The sequence below is a fragment of the Dysidea avara genome, chromosome 9 (genome assembly GCF_963678975.1).
Source record: "Dysidea avara chromosome 9, odDysAvar1.4, whole genome shotgun sequence".
Taxonomy (NCBI): Eukaryota; Metazoa; Porifera; class Demospongiae; order Dictyoceratida; family Dysideidae; genus Dysidea; species Dysidea avara.
In genome coordinates, this window is record NC_089280.1 from 14,733,423 (window position 1) to 14,748,590 (window position 15,168).

Genomic DNA, 15,168 nt, shown 5'->3' on the forward strand with positions numbered 1-15,168 from the left:
ACTGCCTGATGCCTTCAGACAAGTATAACTCAATAACGACTAAGGCTACAAGCTTGATGTTGTCACAGTTTGACATCGCTTCAGCCCTTCTGGTCCCTTTTGGCATACTGCAGTATGTACAATGCATGCTTCATTGACTTGCTTTGCATACCATTTATCTTTGCTAACAGCACAAAGTGTCGATTTGTGGTAACACCGCGTGATGGCTTCCTTACATTTGATGGGAATCTTCTGAGTTTTCCATTGTGACTGGGTTGATTGCAGAGGTCCTTCTTCGTTTGTAATGTGTAACGGGCTGAACGTAGCTGAAAGTGAGGCATGATGGCTACTTCACTTTTTCATTAATTGCTAATTAAGGCATGCGTGCGTTCAGACAAAACAATAAGCCTGGCATTGTTCTTTCCATTCTAATGTAGTATGCTTTGGCTCTCCAGTCATAGTAATGTTACAAAAAAATAAGCAAACAAGTAAAGAAATTTTAGGAACCATAGAAATAAAACGTAGTGAAACAGTGGGAGTCACCTACAGTGAAGATATACTAGTGGATATTTGATCCCTAATTCAGTTGTGGGTATTGACTCAAGTAGGGATTAAATGTCCACTAGTAAATTTTCAGGTGTAGACGATGACCCTTGTTTCACTATTATGATATAATTGAACTTAAAATCCTTAAGTAAACATAAATTTTTTGTTTATTTTCTTATACTTGTACAAATATTAATGGTGGTGGCAAGCCAGGACACATCTAACTTGCTATAAAATTACAGGTGTTGAGAAGTCTGATGATGTCAATTAGCTTTTCCATAATTTCCAATCAATGTTTAGTTGGTGGCTACAGCTATCAAACAGGACAAATAGAGATGTATTTGGTGGCTAGATGGTGGTGATAAAACTCGGACAAATGTAGGAGTTATCACATTATTCTGGGTTTCAATTTGGTTACAACAAATTACATTAATGTGAGGACAAATCTAAGAATTGTTTCTTACACCCAGCAAAGCTTTTGGTGGGTAAAACATTATATGAATATAGTTGGTGGCTACAGCTATGATAAATTACAGGTGGTGGCAAGCCTGATGATATGGATTACTCTTTCAAATCAGTATAAATAAATACATTATTTAGTTGGTGGCTACAGCTATGAGTCTGAGCAGTCAATTTATTTGGTGGCTACAAATCATATAAATGGTTTTGACATGCAAAATTATAAAATGATCCTAAATTTATGCAACTTGAAAAGATTTCGGTGGCTGTAATACTGTAAATCACTTCTTCCAAACTGGTTATAAGATTATAGGTGGTGGCAAGCTTGATACTATAAATCAAAGTTTTTCCAAACAAAGAAAATGCAATATTGGTTGTAATTGATGCTATTCTGTAAATTAGGGATCATGGAGGTTTGAGTTGTTATGGCCAAAAATATCACCCAAAAAACAGCTTCACAAGACCATTGTGGTGCCTTTTCAGTATTGTACAATCATTCCAATAGACTGTTATAAAATTTAATTTTTTTTTTCATTCAAGGGAATTTTCTAATGACTAACTGTCTGATGCCTTATGGCAAATGTAACTTGATAACGGCTAAGACTATGTGCTTGATTTTTTTTTACTGCTTGATGTCATTTTGTACCTAGATGTGCCTTTTGGCATACCGCAGTACGTACAATGCACACATCATGGACCTTTGTGTCCCATTTCTTTTTGCTGACAGCCCCAAGAGGTCAGTTAGCAGTAGCATGATGCATGGTTTCCCCACATTTGTAATGGGAATTGTCCATATTTTATGTGGTGACTAGATTGATTGCAGAATACTGTTCTTCGTTTGTAATGCTGTGTAACAGGCTGAACATAGCTGAAAGCAAAGTGTAATAGCCACTTCACTTTCAAGTCAGTAATTGATAGCTGGGGTACATGTTCAGACGAAAACATTACCTCTGGCGCCATCCTTTCTTTTGATATGGTATGCGTGGGTTCACCAGTCAACAAGGGAGTTTGCCTACACCTGTAGATACAGTGTACTACTGAACATTTAATCCCTACTTCAAAACAAAGTAGGAAAACAAGGGAGCGGTGCAGGTGTAGGTGACCTCCCTTGTGTCCCTACTATGATCCCTAATCGAACTTATAATTCCTAATTTTTCCTTATACGTACTTATTATTCTTTAAAACAGGACAAATCTAAGAACTGTTTCTTGCAAACAGGACATGCAGTTAGAACATGTGTTTGATGGTAATTTAAGCACAGCTTAAGCAAATCTAAGACAAATGTAATTAAGGCAAACAAATTTATTATACAAATTTGGTGGTGGCAAGCCAGGACAATTCCAACTTGCATGCTATAAAATTACAGGCTGTGGTAAGCCTGATTATGTGAATTAGTCTTTTCCATCAAGAAAAATATACATGCATAGTTGGTGGCTACAGCTATAAATTAAAACAATCAGTTTTTTGCAAATTGATGGCAAAAAAATTGTATTATAATGCCAGGACAAATCTAATAATTGTTTCTTACAACCAGGATAAATAGCAATTTTATTTGGCGGATGAAACTTTATATCAATGGCGGCAATTTTAGTTGGCAGCTACAATTATAACAAATGTAAGAGTAGTTTCTTGCAAACAGGACATGCAAATAGCAAAGGCTAGTGACAAGACAAATCTAAGAATTGCCAAATTACAGCCGATGGCAGTAGGCCTGTTGATCTTTGCATGCAATAGCTACTTTAAAACAGGACAAATCTAAGACTTGTTTCTTACAAACAAGCTATGAATTATTCTCTAAAATAGGACAAATCTATTGCAAACATATTTCAAATTGGTGGCAACAAAGTTACCCAGACAAATCCAAATTTATTCGGTGGCTACAAAATTATATGGAAAGTGAAAAGCAAAATTTATAAAATGATTTTATTTGGTGTGTACAGACGAATTAAATTAAGTATATAGGATTTGTTTCTTTGCAAAAGATTTACGGTTAAAAACCTGATGTGTGGTTGAAGCCTGATGATGTGGAATTGTTCACTTGACAAGTAGAAAATGTCAATTTGGTGACTACATTTTTGTTAGCTGAAATGGCAAACATGCATGGTGATGTCACAGTGTGGTAGCAATTATTTTAAGCCTATGTTGGTGTGAATTAGTCTTAGACTTGTCCTGTCATAGCTGTAGCCACCAATTAAATATTAAACATTTTCATGATTGGTCCCCAATTAAATATTAAACATTTTCATGATTGGACCAATCATGAAAATGTTTAATATTTAATTGGTGGCTACAGCTATGACCATGCAATCATGAAAATGTTTAATATTTAGTTGGTGGCTACAGCTATGACAGGGCAAGTCTAAGAATTGTTTCTTGTAAATATTGTTTCTACAACCAGTAAAATACTGGGTACAATTAAAATACCATTGATTTCAGTCAGTTTAGTTGGTTGCTCAGTATACAGCTATTCTTACAACTATTGCAATGGTGCCGTGATCTGATTTCAGCTACTATAGGACAATTCTAAGAATACATGACAATTGCTCCTTGCAAACATAATTATTTGGGTGTGGGTGACAAAACTAGGACAACACTGCAAGCAGGATAAATCTAATTTAATTGCTATAAAATTACAGATGGTGGCAAGCTTAAGCTTGTTTCAATCAATAATAAGTTAGTGTCTACCTTTTGCTCACGTGGGTGTTGGACAGACATACACGAAACCATAGAGTGTAGATAAGATGCCCTCACCTATGGTAGGCCGGGTCCGCAACGCGAAAAATCGATATCCTCCAATCAACTACCTAACTATTGTCATGTGTTAGGCTATTCAAAGTGTAACTTAAATAACACCAGCGTGGCAGCCAAGTTTGTCACTTTCTTCTGGTAGAAAACGATACAAATGCCTTAAAATCATGTGATTTTTCGTTGCAGCGTTTCGTAGGGTTATTCGTATGCCACGATATTCACTCTCAACATTGTTCAATCATCAACTCAAAGTATTGGTGGTTTGATTTTATTGGTCAGTTTCCGGTGGCAGCACGATCTGTGCAGCTTTTTGGCGACAGACAAAATGTTTCTTCCTCTGGAGCATAAGACAAGCAGAGCAGCAACTGCACCGTGGGTCAGCAATGACCAATACTAGGTAAAGTACCTGCATGCGGAGTATGGTTATAATTGAAGTTTGTTAGCCATCTGGCTGAGCCATCTATATGCTGAAATTCGGCCAAAATGACGCGATTTTTGCAAACAAATACCAGAATGGTTGATACATCAGTGAGACAGTCTCCAACAGCAAGGATACGAAGCTTATAAACACCTAACAATACGGTTATCTCGCCCAGTAAACACATGTGATGGCATCTGGCATCATAGGGAGAGTCTTAGATTGCTGGGTTAGCCGAAATGCCGAACCTAATGCACACAAACTGATTGTCACTTGATTCCAAGTGATTTTAAGGTCACTGGAATAGATTATGGTTGTATTTTACGAGATTTGAATATCAATCACGTGAGGGCCTATTTCATGCATTGGATTGCTCTATACGTTTACTGGGCGAGATAGCTGTATAGTTAGGTGTTTATAACCTTCGTATCCTTGCTGTTGGAGACTGCCTCACTGATGTATCAACCATTCTGGTATTTATTTGCAAAAATCGCCGAATAGCCAGATGGCTAACAACGAGGCTAACAAGCTTCAATTATATCATACTCCACATGCAGGTACTGGTCATTGCTGACCCACGGCGTAGTTGCTGCTCTGCTTGTCCTGTGCTCCACAGCAAGAAACATTTTTTGTTTGTCGCCAAAAAGCTGCACAGATCATGCTGCCACCAGAAACTGACCAATAAAATCAAACCACCAATACTTTGAGTTGATGATAGACTACTTGAACAATGTTGAGAGTGAATATCGTGGCCTACGAACTGCTACAACGAAAAATCACGTGATTTTAAGACATTTGTATAGTTTTCTACCAGAAGAAAGTGACAAACTTGGCTGCCACGCTGGTGTTATTCAAGTTGCACTTTTTATCATTATTTTTTTTTATTATTGATACTTTACAATACAGTAAACGTATTGAGGGTCAACCAACAATCTGTGTTGGCAGCCCAAAAAAGTTAAAACTTAATTTACTTAATTACAAAACTAAAGTACCGAGAAATTGCTAGATAAACCTACGTTATAACAATTACTACATCTGCAACAAAAATGATATGTACAAGGATTGTCAGCTGAAAAATGAAGTGTGAAGTGTTGATGTAGATACTTGTAGATGTTGTATGTATGTCTTTGTAAGGGGAGCACGTTTGCAGGCTTTGCCTTTTGTGTGACCCTTGTCTTTTGACAAAAATCGATAATCCAATCTAATCTAATCTAATGACTGATAGTGGCTGGCTTAGATCGATGGATGGTAATTTATTCCACAGTCTTATGATATTCTGTTAAAATAGAAGTTCCTGGTGTAATTGTTAGAAGTGTAGACATGGTTGAGTTTATTATTAGAGGATGATCTGGTGTTTGCAGTGCAAAAAGAAACATGATCATATATATTAAAATGGTTGGAAGGCTGCTTTAGAGCTTTGATGAAAAACATGATGTCATAGAAATCCAGTGTATACATTAAAGGCAATAGATCTAGTTTGAGGAGACGAGTCTGATAGTTAAATTCATAGTCTTTAAGGATGAACTTAGTTGCTTGTCGCTGAATCTTTTCTAGGGTAATAGTGTCCTTGATCCATATCAAAAAAGGCCAATGAGGATTGTCAACTGAACTACTCAGAGCAAAATCTTTGCACAGAACAAAGTTTTAGCCTCAATTCTTGTGATATATCCACCAAAACAGCCCAATGTCCATCTTGAATCCTTGTTGGCAGCCTCACATTGGTCAAACTAAATGTATGAATTTGTCATGAAAATTTTTGTAATGCCCGCTGTTCTTTTCCCAATGGAAATACATGTATTTACGCTAAATTTAGAAAACGCAAAAAAGCGTCCATTAGAATTCATAATTTGCCCGACACACCATACATGAAAATAAAGCCCATGAATTTATCTAATCAATGCAACCCGAACTTTTATTGTAGCGCTTTTATAGAGGCAGTTATTCACTGTTGATTCCGCCATCAAACACGCTCCATACATTTTTCCCATACAAAAAACCATTACCACAGCACGCAAACCCCAAAAAGGCGGCGCTTAATAACCAGCCAAATTTGTTAAACTTGGTATCATTCTACGTGTTGAATCACACTGATTACGAATCCACCCGAACTTTTTTTGTAACAGGCTATTTTACCATAGATATTAGTACTCTAATATCTATGATTTTACAAAGATGTGACAGAAAATGTGTGAAAAAACCGTGTTTTTTTACTACATTATTTCGTACCTGGATGCGTATTTTTGCTGTTTAAGGCCCTCCCTTCTCTTATCCCTTGGTCGTGTCTTAAACCTTTATATATCACAAGATGCGGAATTTATCAAGGAGTCTGATGAACAAAACCTTATCTCCGTAAATTGAAGTATGCGAAAGTTATGGCATATTGTATAAAACACGGTATTATTTTCCGTAATTTAAATTCGTAAAATGTTTAAATGTATTGTTAATGCGTCATATTTATTGATATGCAAGTGTGGATTCCACAGCTGAGAGCAATAAGTTAACTGAGATCGAACAAGAGCTATGTATAGAGTTTTTTTGGCTTTAACAGAGTGACAGTTACTAAAAGCACGCCTTAGGAGGCCGAGATATCTATAAGCCTTGGAAGTTATATGTTTGTAATGATTCTCCCAGGAGAGGTTGTCAGAAATTTGTATACCCAAATCACGATGACTGTGCAGCCGAGGAAGTGTGTTACCATCAAGTGAATAGGAAGTAGGTGTCTTGTTGTTAAAACTCAAGTAGATACATTTACTGATGCCAAAAAATAAGTCAGAGTCGATGCTCCAGATATATAGCTGGTCTAGATCCTGTTGTAAATCAGTATGATCATGGGGGTGAAGAATTATTTTATAAAGCTTGGTGTCATCAGCAAACAAAAATAGATTAGAAAACTGTGTAGCTAGTGTTAGATCATTTATATACATTAGAAACAGCAGGGGGCCAAGGATGCTGCCCTGGGGAACACCAGATAATACTGGCAATGGATCAGAACTTAGCTTAACACATGACAAATAGTTAGGTAGTTGATTGGAGGATACCGATTTTTTGCGTTGCGGACCCGCCATAGCTATACACTAGTAAGGGTGCTAGTGTGTATATTTATGCCTATGGCCGGCCCGGCCAAACCTCGCGCCAAACCAATTTCAGGAAACAAGGCGCGCGTGTGTTCCTCCACAAGGGCAGGGACGTCAAAGTTGATTGTGGGTTTACTACGTATAAATCATGCCCAGAAAAAAGCCATTTAGTAACAAGCAGAAAAAACAGCAGCTCCTACAGAAAAGAAGGAATAAAGGCGGTCAGTATTATGTTTATGTGTACGTATGTGCTGTTTAGTCTCGCGTGGCCAGATTTTTTTTAAGTCTCGTGCCCAAACCGCTTTTTTCTTTTTGTGTGGGGGCGGAGAAATTACACAAAAGGGAAAAAAAGCGGTCTGGGCACGAGATAGTCTCGCGTGGCATAGATATATATTCGTTAACCGGGATATGAAACGTAACCGCGTCCAATAGCAACAATAGACCTTATTCATTTAGAACAGTAAGCGCCCTCTGATGTCACGCGAAGCCATAAAAGGCTCCCTATTTGCCATGGTGATGGTCTTTCGGACGCCATTTTGAGTTCTAAAACTGGGCGAGCACAACGGTTGCTATCATGTTGCCATAGTTATGGTACTGCAAATGGCGAATATTGGCGGACAACTCCTTCGCAACGGATTGTAAGTGCTATGAAATTAATTCAGTGAATAAGGTCTATAGACCTTATTCATTTAGAGCAGTAAGCGCCCTCTGATGTCACGCGAAGCCATACAAGGGTCCACATTCACCATGACGATAGTATTTCGAACGCCATTTTGAGTTCTAAAACTGGGCGAGCACGACGGTTGCTATCATGTTACCATAGTTATGGTACTGCAAATGGCGAATTTGGCGGAGAATAGTGATTTAGGTACTGCAAATGGCGAACATTGGCGGACAACTCCTTCGCAACGGTTTATAAGCGCTACGAAATTAATTCAGTGAATAAGGTATATACGTTCCAAATTGCGCCTCCGTGTTGTTAATTATTTCTATGCGCTCCTCATTCTTGCTAGGTGGTGAAGCAATACTACCGACTCTTCTTCATTGTTTGTTCGTTTAAAAGTGAGTTTAAGTAACTGAAAGACCATGCTGCTAAAAAGAATCGGTCAATTCGGCCGTGTTTTGACGTTTCTATGGAATTTATGAGAAATTGGGGCGAAGCGGACCATGCCTATTTTTGTGTACCAAATTCATTGCAATAACGCTTCTATTTAGACAGTCCGATGCTTTTTAAACCAGGCGCACGCCCACAGCCGGCCAAAGGCCGGCTGTGGGCGTGCGCCTGGTTTACTGTAATTGTTTCCGTAAAAGTGTGTCTGTGTGCCTATCTATCTACCTATGTACCTATCTACCTATGTACCTATCTACCTATGTACCTATCTACCTATGTTTGTCCGTATGCACCCACGTGAGCAAAATCGTTTAATAACGGTGAAAGCAGCTTTTACGTAAGAAGTAAAAGTGAAATGAAGTCTGTATTAAACTTCTGCACAGGTGAACTTTGCTCTGAGGTGGTTTCTTTTCGGCGTACTGAAATACGAGTGTGGTGACTTTCCTCAGACTACCTTCCCCTTGAGGTTTTCAGGCATTTAGCAACTGAAAAACAACGGTGCAGGCCTCGTACACTGCCGGGAATAGTCTATCGCTTCGAGTTGAAAGGGGGCGTATCCCTTACGTACGCGAACGAAAATGAAGAGCAGCTTTGAGGCTTTGTCGAAAGAATTTGTGGGAAAAACACGTTAGTCACACTATAAAACAGTTTAGAAGATAGTTTTGTGTGTAATATGTTGGTAAAAGCGGTTTATTTAACAAACGCTTCCTTAGCAGTGCATAGCAACGTAATTGAATGAATTACGAATATTTCATGAATTACGAGAAATAGCTAATTATATTATTGCACAACCCAAACTGCCATATTGTAAAGTAGTAATACGTAGTTGGTTAATTCATAGTAGTATATACTGTCTATAGTTATTCCAGATGAGTTAGCTAGCTGCATGGCGCCTGGTTTTTAGAAGTAGCACAACATCAACTTGTTTCTACAGTAAAGAACTCACCCAAGATTAATAATAACTGGTTATATTATTAATTTCATCCTGGTACGTCTGGTTGTGGACTGCTGTTTGTAAGAGTTGTTAATAGCAACAAGAAATTTTTGTGGACCTGCCAAGCTGAACTGCTGGTACTATTTCAATAATTTTTATATTGGAAGTTATCTACTGTTGTTATAGTTTGAGATGAGCCATATAATAAAATGTTGTGTTACTGGTGATTGTTTCTATGACTCACAGAATTGACTTATGTGTGATGTATTTTTACACTTCTATGTGTGTTGTATTTATTACACTAAGTTGTTATACAGATAAATTTAGTAGAAAACAACCTGTCATTCCAATAAAGGAAGGTTGTGTAGCTACCACTGAAGCAATGGAGGTAGCTGCCTGCTGTGGCCGGAAACTACTGAAGGTGATTTAGCACTACAAAAGATATGAAACACCAATTCAGCTACTTTCAATAGAGCAGCCAGGTTGCCTTCATCTTCTAAAATTTAAATTGTCTAGTTGCATTTTTGAGAGCTATTCAACAGTTTTAGTGGATCTCATCATATATATCTGACTTCAGCAAGTGATGAAATTTTTTGATTAGACTCCCCTAGACGGCACATTAGATGACACATACCTGACATCATAATACGATAGCACTATATGTTGTCAGTGGTGATGCTTTACTTTTTAATGGTGGTCTCCACTGCTAACTACAGAGTGCCATCATGTACAACCTGGCCACGTGATAATATATATGCTGTTCAAATATGTATGTACATCATATACCAACGTTTACTGTAAAACACAACTTGTAAATCGGTAGTCAGTTGACCACATGTACATCTAGCAGTATAATGGAAGTACTCATGTTGTATATGTAATTGTAGCACTATAATTGTGATATAACACATTGTATGTAGAAAAACGTAATAAAATATGACTGTCCTTCAAATTATTTTTACATTAGCCACTTGGAGTTCAGTCATTCATTCAAGAAACTTTGCATGTCTATCTACCATTAGTGAATCTCAGAGGTATTCCATTTATGAGGTTGCATCCATGACCATGCGGCATCGATCGTTTGATCATGTCATTAATCGCATCTCTGGTACAATACATTTTCCACCAGTACCTTGCGAAAAGGCTTAATTGCAGAGGTTGGTTGGAAATGAATGTAATCCGGTACACTCTAGATGAAGTAAATGGTGTCGCCATATGCTTCACCCTAGATAATAAACACCCCCACTCTACGGCTTTACGCAGCTACAACAATTCTTTAGCAGATGTTACATTCATGCCTGTTCAGGCAAATCCGGTTGCATTGTCTTAGTTAATGGTGATTACACAGTGACACAGACTATTATATCTTTATCAGGGATATGAAACAGTACCATCTCGATCTTCGCACACTCCATTTGTTTAAACTACTGTAACTAGTTACCTCTTCCACTTTTCAGGTGTTCATTCGCATGTAGTGTTGCACCGATAATCGGATCGGTTATCGGTTTAACCATATATCGGCATGATTTTCTGGATATCGGTATCGGATCGGATCGATCTTTTAAAAGTAAGCCGATACGATAGTCACGTGAGGCTTGCGCATGCGTATTATTTCCATTGTTGTAAAATAAAATGGCGAAGAAGCGCTCCGTCATTTGGGAGTTTTTCGTGGTGACTGAGGACACGAAATACGCTGTTTGCAACACTTGCCAGGCGAAAGTTTCGAGGGGAGGAGGTAGCACAAAGTCCTACACTACTACAAATCTAGTGAGCCATCTCGCTAAACATCCGGACATCAATAAACAGTATATTGAACGAAAAGAGTCTCAAGAAACTCCACCTCAGAAGCAAACACGTAAAAGGAAGCTTGAACAGCAATTGTCACTTGAAGAAACGCAAGAACTGTCGAAGCCATGGGATATAAACGATGTCAGGTCTCAGCGTGTGCATAAAAGGATTGGTGAGATGCTAGCAGTAGACTGCCAACCATTATCAATGGTTGAAGACATTGGCTTCAAAAGGGTGTTGCAAACTCTGGAGCATCGCTACAAGTGTCCAAGTCGTAAGTATTTCACAGATACCATTATACCTAAAATTTATACTGGCATGAAAGATGAAGTATATAAGTTGGTTGGTGGGGCCAAGTACATAAGCTTCACCACAGATATATGGAGCAGTAGTATTAATATAACTTGTTTGTTAAGTTTAACTGCACACTGGATTGATGATGCATTTGTAAAGGTGTCTGCTGTCCTACATGCACAGCCAATACAAGAAGCTCACACTGGTGAGTACATTGCAGCACAAATGGAGAGTATGCTTCAAAACTGGGAGATATCTCGGGATAAAGTGCATGTTGTTGTGAGTGACAATGCAAGCAATATGGTAAAAGCCATGAGAGATGCCTGTTTTATGCACTTTGGTTGCTTTGCACATTCTCTGCAATTAGTAATAAAAGATGGACTATTTGTACAAAGAGCCATAAATGATATAATAGCAATATGTCGTAGCATAGTGGGACATTTTCATCGTTCTTCAGTTGCCTGCTACAACCTGAAAAGAATACAAGATAGTTTAAATGTACCACAACACAAGCTTAAATCAGATGTCGTAACTAGATGGAATTCTACCTTATTTATGTTTCAATCTGTTCTGGAGCAAAAAATGGCACTGGCAGCCTACTGTGCAGAAACTGGCAATATCCAGCAGCTTACACCACATCAATTGGAATTAATGAAGAAATGTGTCGATATTTTAAGTCCTGTAGAGGAAATTACACGTTCTATATCAGCAGATATGGCTTCAATATCAATTGTCATTCCATACATAAGGATACTAACCATAACACTTGAGAAAAACAACGATGATAGCGGTGTTCAAACAATGAAAGGTGAGCTGCTGAAATCTTTAAAGTCTCGCTTTGCAGGGATAGAAGAAAAGAAAGAATTGGCCTTGGCTACTTTGTTGGACCCCAGGTTCAAAGATAAATTTTTTTCGGGGAATATCATCAAGGCCACAGTCAAAGAGATGCTGGTTGAGGAAATGAGCAGTTCTGTTGATATGGCTAGTGAGACTGCAGCTGAAGAACCTGGTCCCAGCCAACCAAAGAGAACGTGTCCGCTCAAAAGTGCAGTTTTACTTGATGTCATCTCTGAAATAATTACTGACTCTACTGGTGATACTCCTGCTACCACATCAGAAGTGGAGAAGTTCTTAAGTGAACCACTGTTGGATTACAAGACTGGCAATCCTTACACATGGTGGGGTCAAAATAAGAAAAGGTTTCCTATGCTGGCAACTCTGGCACAACACTACTTATGTCCCCCAGCAACATCAGTTCCTTCAGAACGGCTGTTCTCTGCAGCAGGTAATCTACATGATGATAAGAGGAACAGAATTTTACCTACTTTGACTGAAGACCTGCTTTTCATTCAAAACAATTTTTGCCTAGTTGGCTCTCAGTACAAATACTAGTAAGTAGTTTAGTGATTACCACTGTGACTGTATACAGTTGGTCTTGTGTGACTACTGGTTTATTTACTTTATTACGCGTATCTAGTTCTGATGTATTTTTACTACAGTAGCTATAGCTGTACACCACTAAGCAGTTTTGAGTACCATAAATTACATCCATTTATTTTTTGTATTTTCAACTACTATGTATTGCTACACTGATTAAGAAACTTGTCAAATATATATTTTATATCGGATCGGCTAAAATTATCGGCTCTTTCCTTGTCCAGTATATCGGTTATCGGAATATCGGCTAAATCCCATATCGGTGCAACACTATTCGCATGATATGGGTGTAGCATTGCATGTAGCATAGGGCATCATCTTACTGTTCCTTAGATATGTTCTTGTAATGTCACAGATTCGAATGTCGTCTCTGTCTTGTACAACATAAAACCCATCAGCCCCAGGAGCAGTCACTGAAGTGCGAAGACCAGTTCAGTAGTCCGGAATGCGTGCCAGCATAGATAGTGCCATATGCTTTCATACAGCAACTACAGTAGCCAGATCATGCTCTTCTCATGCCGGTTATACATCTGCTCGGGAAGGTGCTTATTAGTGCCATGAATTCTGGTGACTGAATCGCCAGAATATGTACACAGTTCTCCTGGTTTTCTGTAAGGTCTAGCGGCTCATTAACGTTTGACCACTGGTAGCTGTGCTATAAATTGGATAAAAAAAACGAGGATAAAGAATGTAGCTTGGTAATAACTACCTTATTTTTATCTTAGCTCACCTTCAAATGGTTCTTTTAGCGAGTCATTTAGGAGTTTGCCATCACCTGTGCATTGTAGTTAAGCGCCTCAACAACACGGAGTGTCAAAAGCGAGGGGTCCGCAACCAAGTGTAAATCTCGTACGCTGCGGTAAAAATCTAAGTGTAAATCTTTGTAAATCTTAAATCTTCGAATGAAAATTATCCGCAATCTTCCGTAAATTTACGTAAACGATCGCACGTGATTAATGCGTCACACGTTTTTGTAGGTGTTACTGCGTGCTAGCTACAGCTGAAAGTGCAAGATTGATAGAAGGTTTGTGCCTCGTGTTTTAGTCGCTTTTGTAATTGCACTCTCACTTCGTATTCAGAAGGTTTGTGCCTCGTGTTTTAGTCGCTTTTGTAATTACACTCTCACTTCGTATTCAGTTGCGGTTGTCTGTGAAATGGAGAAGAAAGATTTATCTCAAGGTTTATGCTCGAGGAAACAAATAGCAGCATCAAGTGAGGCATCAAGTGAATGCATGGATTCAACAAGGCTATTGCCTGCTCGATCATCTGGGGGTGAAGGCGTGGACAATCCAAGGGACAAGTCGATAGAAGCAGCGAGGGATGGAATGAATTGGAATGAAAGTGACACCTCTAGTGACCCAACGAGTAACACTGAGACATTCAGCCAAGCTTGCAGCAACTTCCATGCTGATGTAGCCTTGGTTTTAACGGATCGCAAAAATTCCCAAGGTATTTCTAAGAGAGATCCAATAGTAGACGAAGATTTAAAGAGTAATGAACAAGGTGATGAAGGGACAGAATTGAATTTTGAGCCAGATCACAAGGACGAGCTGCACAAGGAGCATCTCAGACCTCGTCTCAGACACAATCCAAACTACCACAACCTGCCCTTAGACCAGTCAAACTCAAGGTAATATTTGAAATGATAGCTAAACTCTTGGTTAACTCTATAGAACTAATCCTTGAGCAAAGCGTTAACATAGAGTTCCATATAGAGACAATAATATATACACTCTCTAACAGTACTATAGCTACATTTAGCTACAATTTAGTATGCCCTATTTTGTGTGAGTCTACAAACTATATGAGATGAGCTTTGATCTGTATACCGTCTCTTTCATCGTAAAGTTCACTGTGCTCACATTACTCCAGTTGTAGGTTGATATTCACTACAGTAGCTATGTGAGGCTATGTTGCTTGAGGTATCAGTTGGTAGGAAAGTACTACAGTACATATAGTGGTGCAAGTGTTTATTGATGTGTAGGTGGAAGCCTTCATCCTTATAATTATAATTACGATTCTTTGCTAATAATTTTAAGTGAAACTTGCAATGTGTGATCAGTTTTGTCTATATAATGATACTTTTAAATTAGGATCATGTTTTATGAATTTTTTTTCAGATATGCTCAGCCTACTGAATCACCACATAATGAGCTTTCTTCATCCAGCTTTTGTAATTCTGATTTGATAAATTCAGGCACATATGTAACTGTGACTTGGAAAATTTTAAGTGATCAACAAATAGGTGAGAGCAATACCACCAAAGTTTTGGAATTACTAGAGCAGAAGCTACCACCATATATTATAAATTGTTTTAAAGCATCAGGATTTGATGAAATTGAGGTCATTTTAGAGATGGACATTAGTGAGAAATCGGGAA

The 15,168-nt window shown here is 38.3% G+C and overlaps 1 protein-coding gene across 2 annotated transcripts in view; it reads left to right on the top strand.

Moving 5' to 3' along the window:
* The first annotated feature begins 7,289 nt into the window (after positions 1-7,289).
* The window catches only part of LOC136266010 (guanine nucleotide-binding protein-like 1), a 53,411-nt gene continuing 45,532 nt past the window's right edge, over positions 7,290-15,168 (top strand). For both annotated transcript variants that reach the window (XM_066060961.1, XM_066060963.1), the window contains exon 1: positions 7,290-7,445. In XM_066060961.1, the coding sequence (XP_065917033.1) occupies positions 7,373-7,445 (73 nt within the window). In that variant the 5' untranslated portion in view covers positions 7,290-7,372. The remainder of the gene's footprint in view (positions 7,446-15,168) is intronic.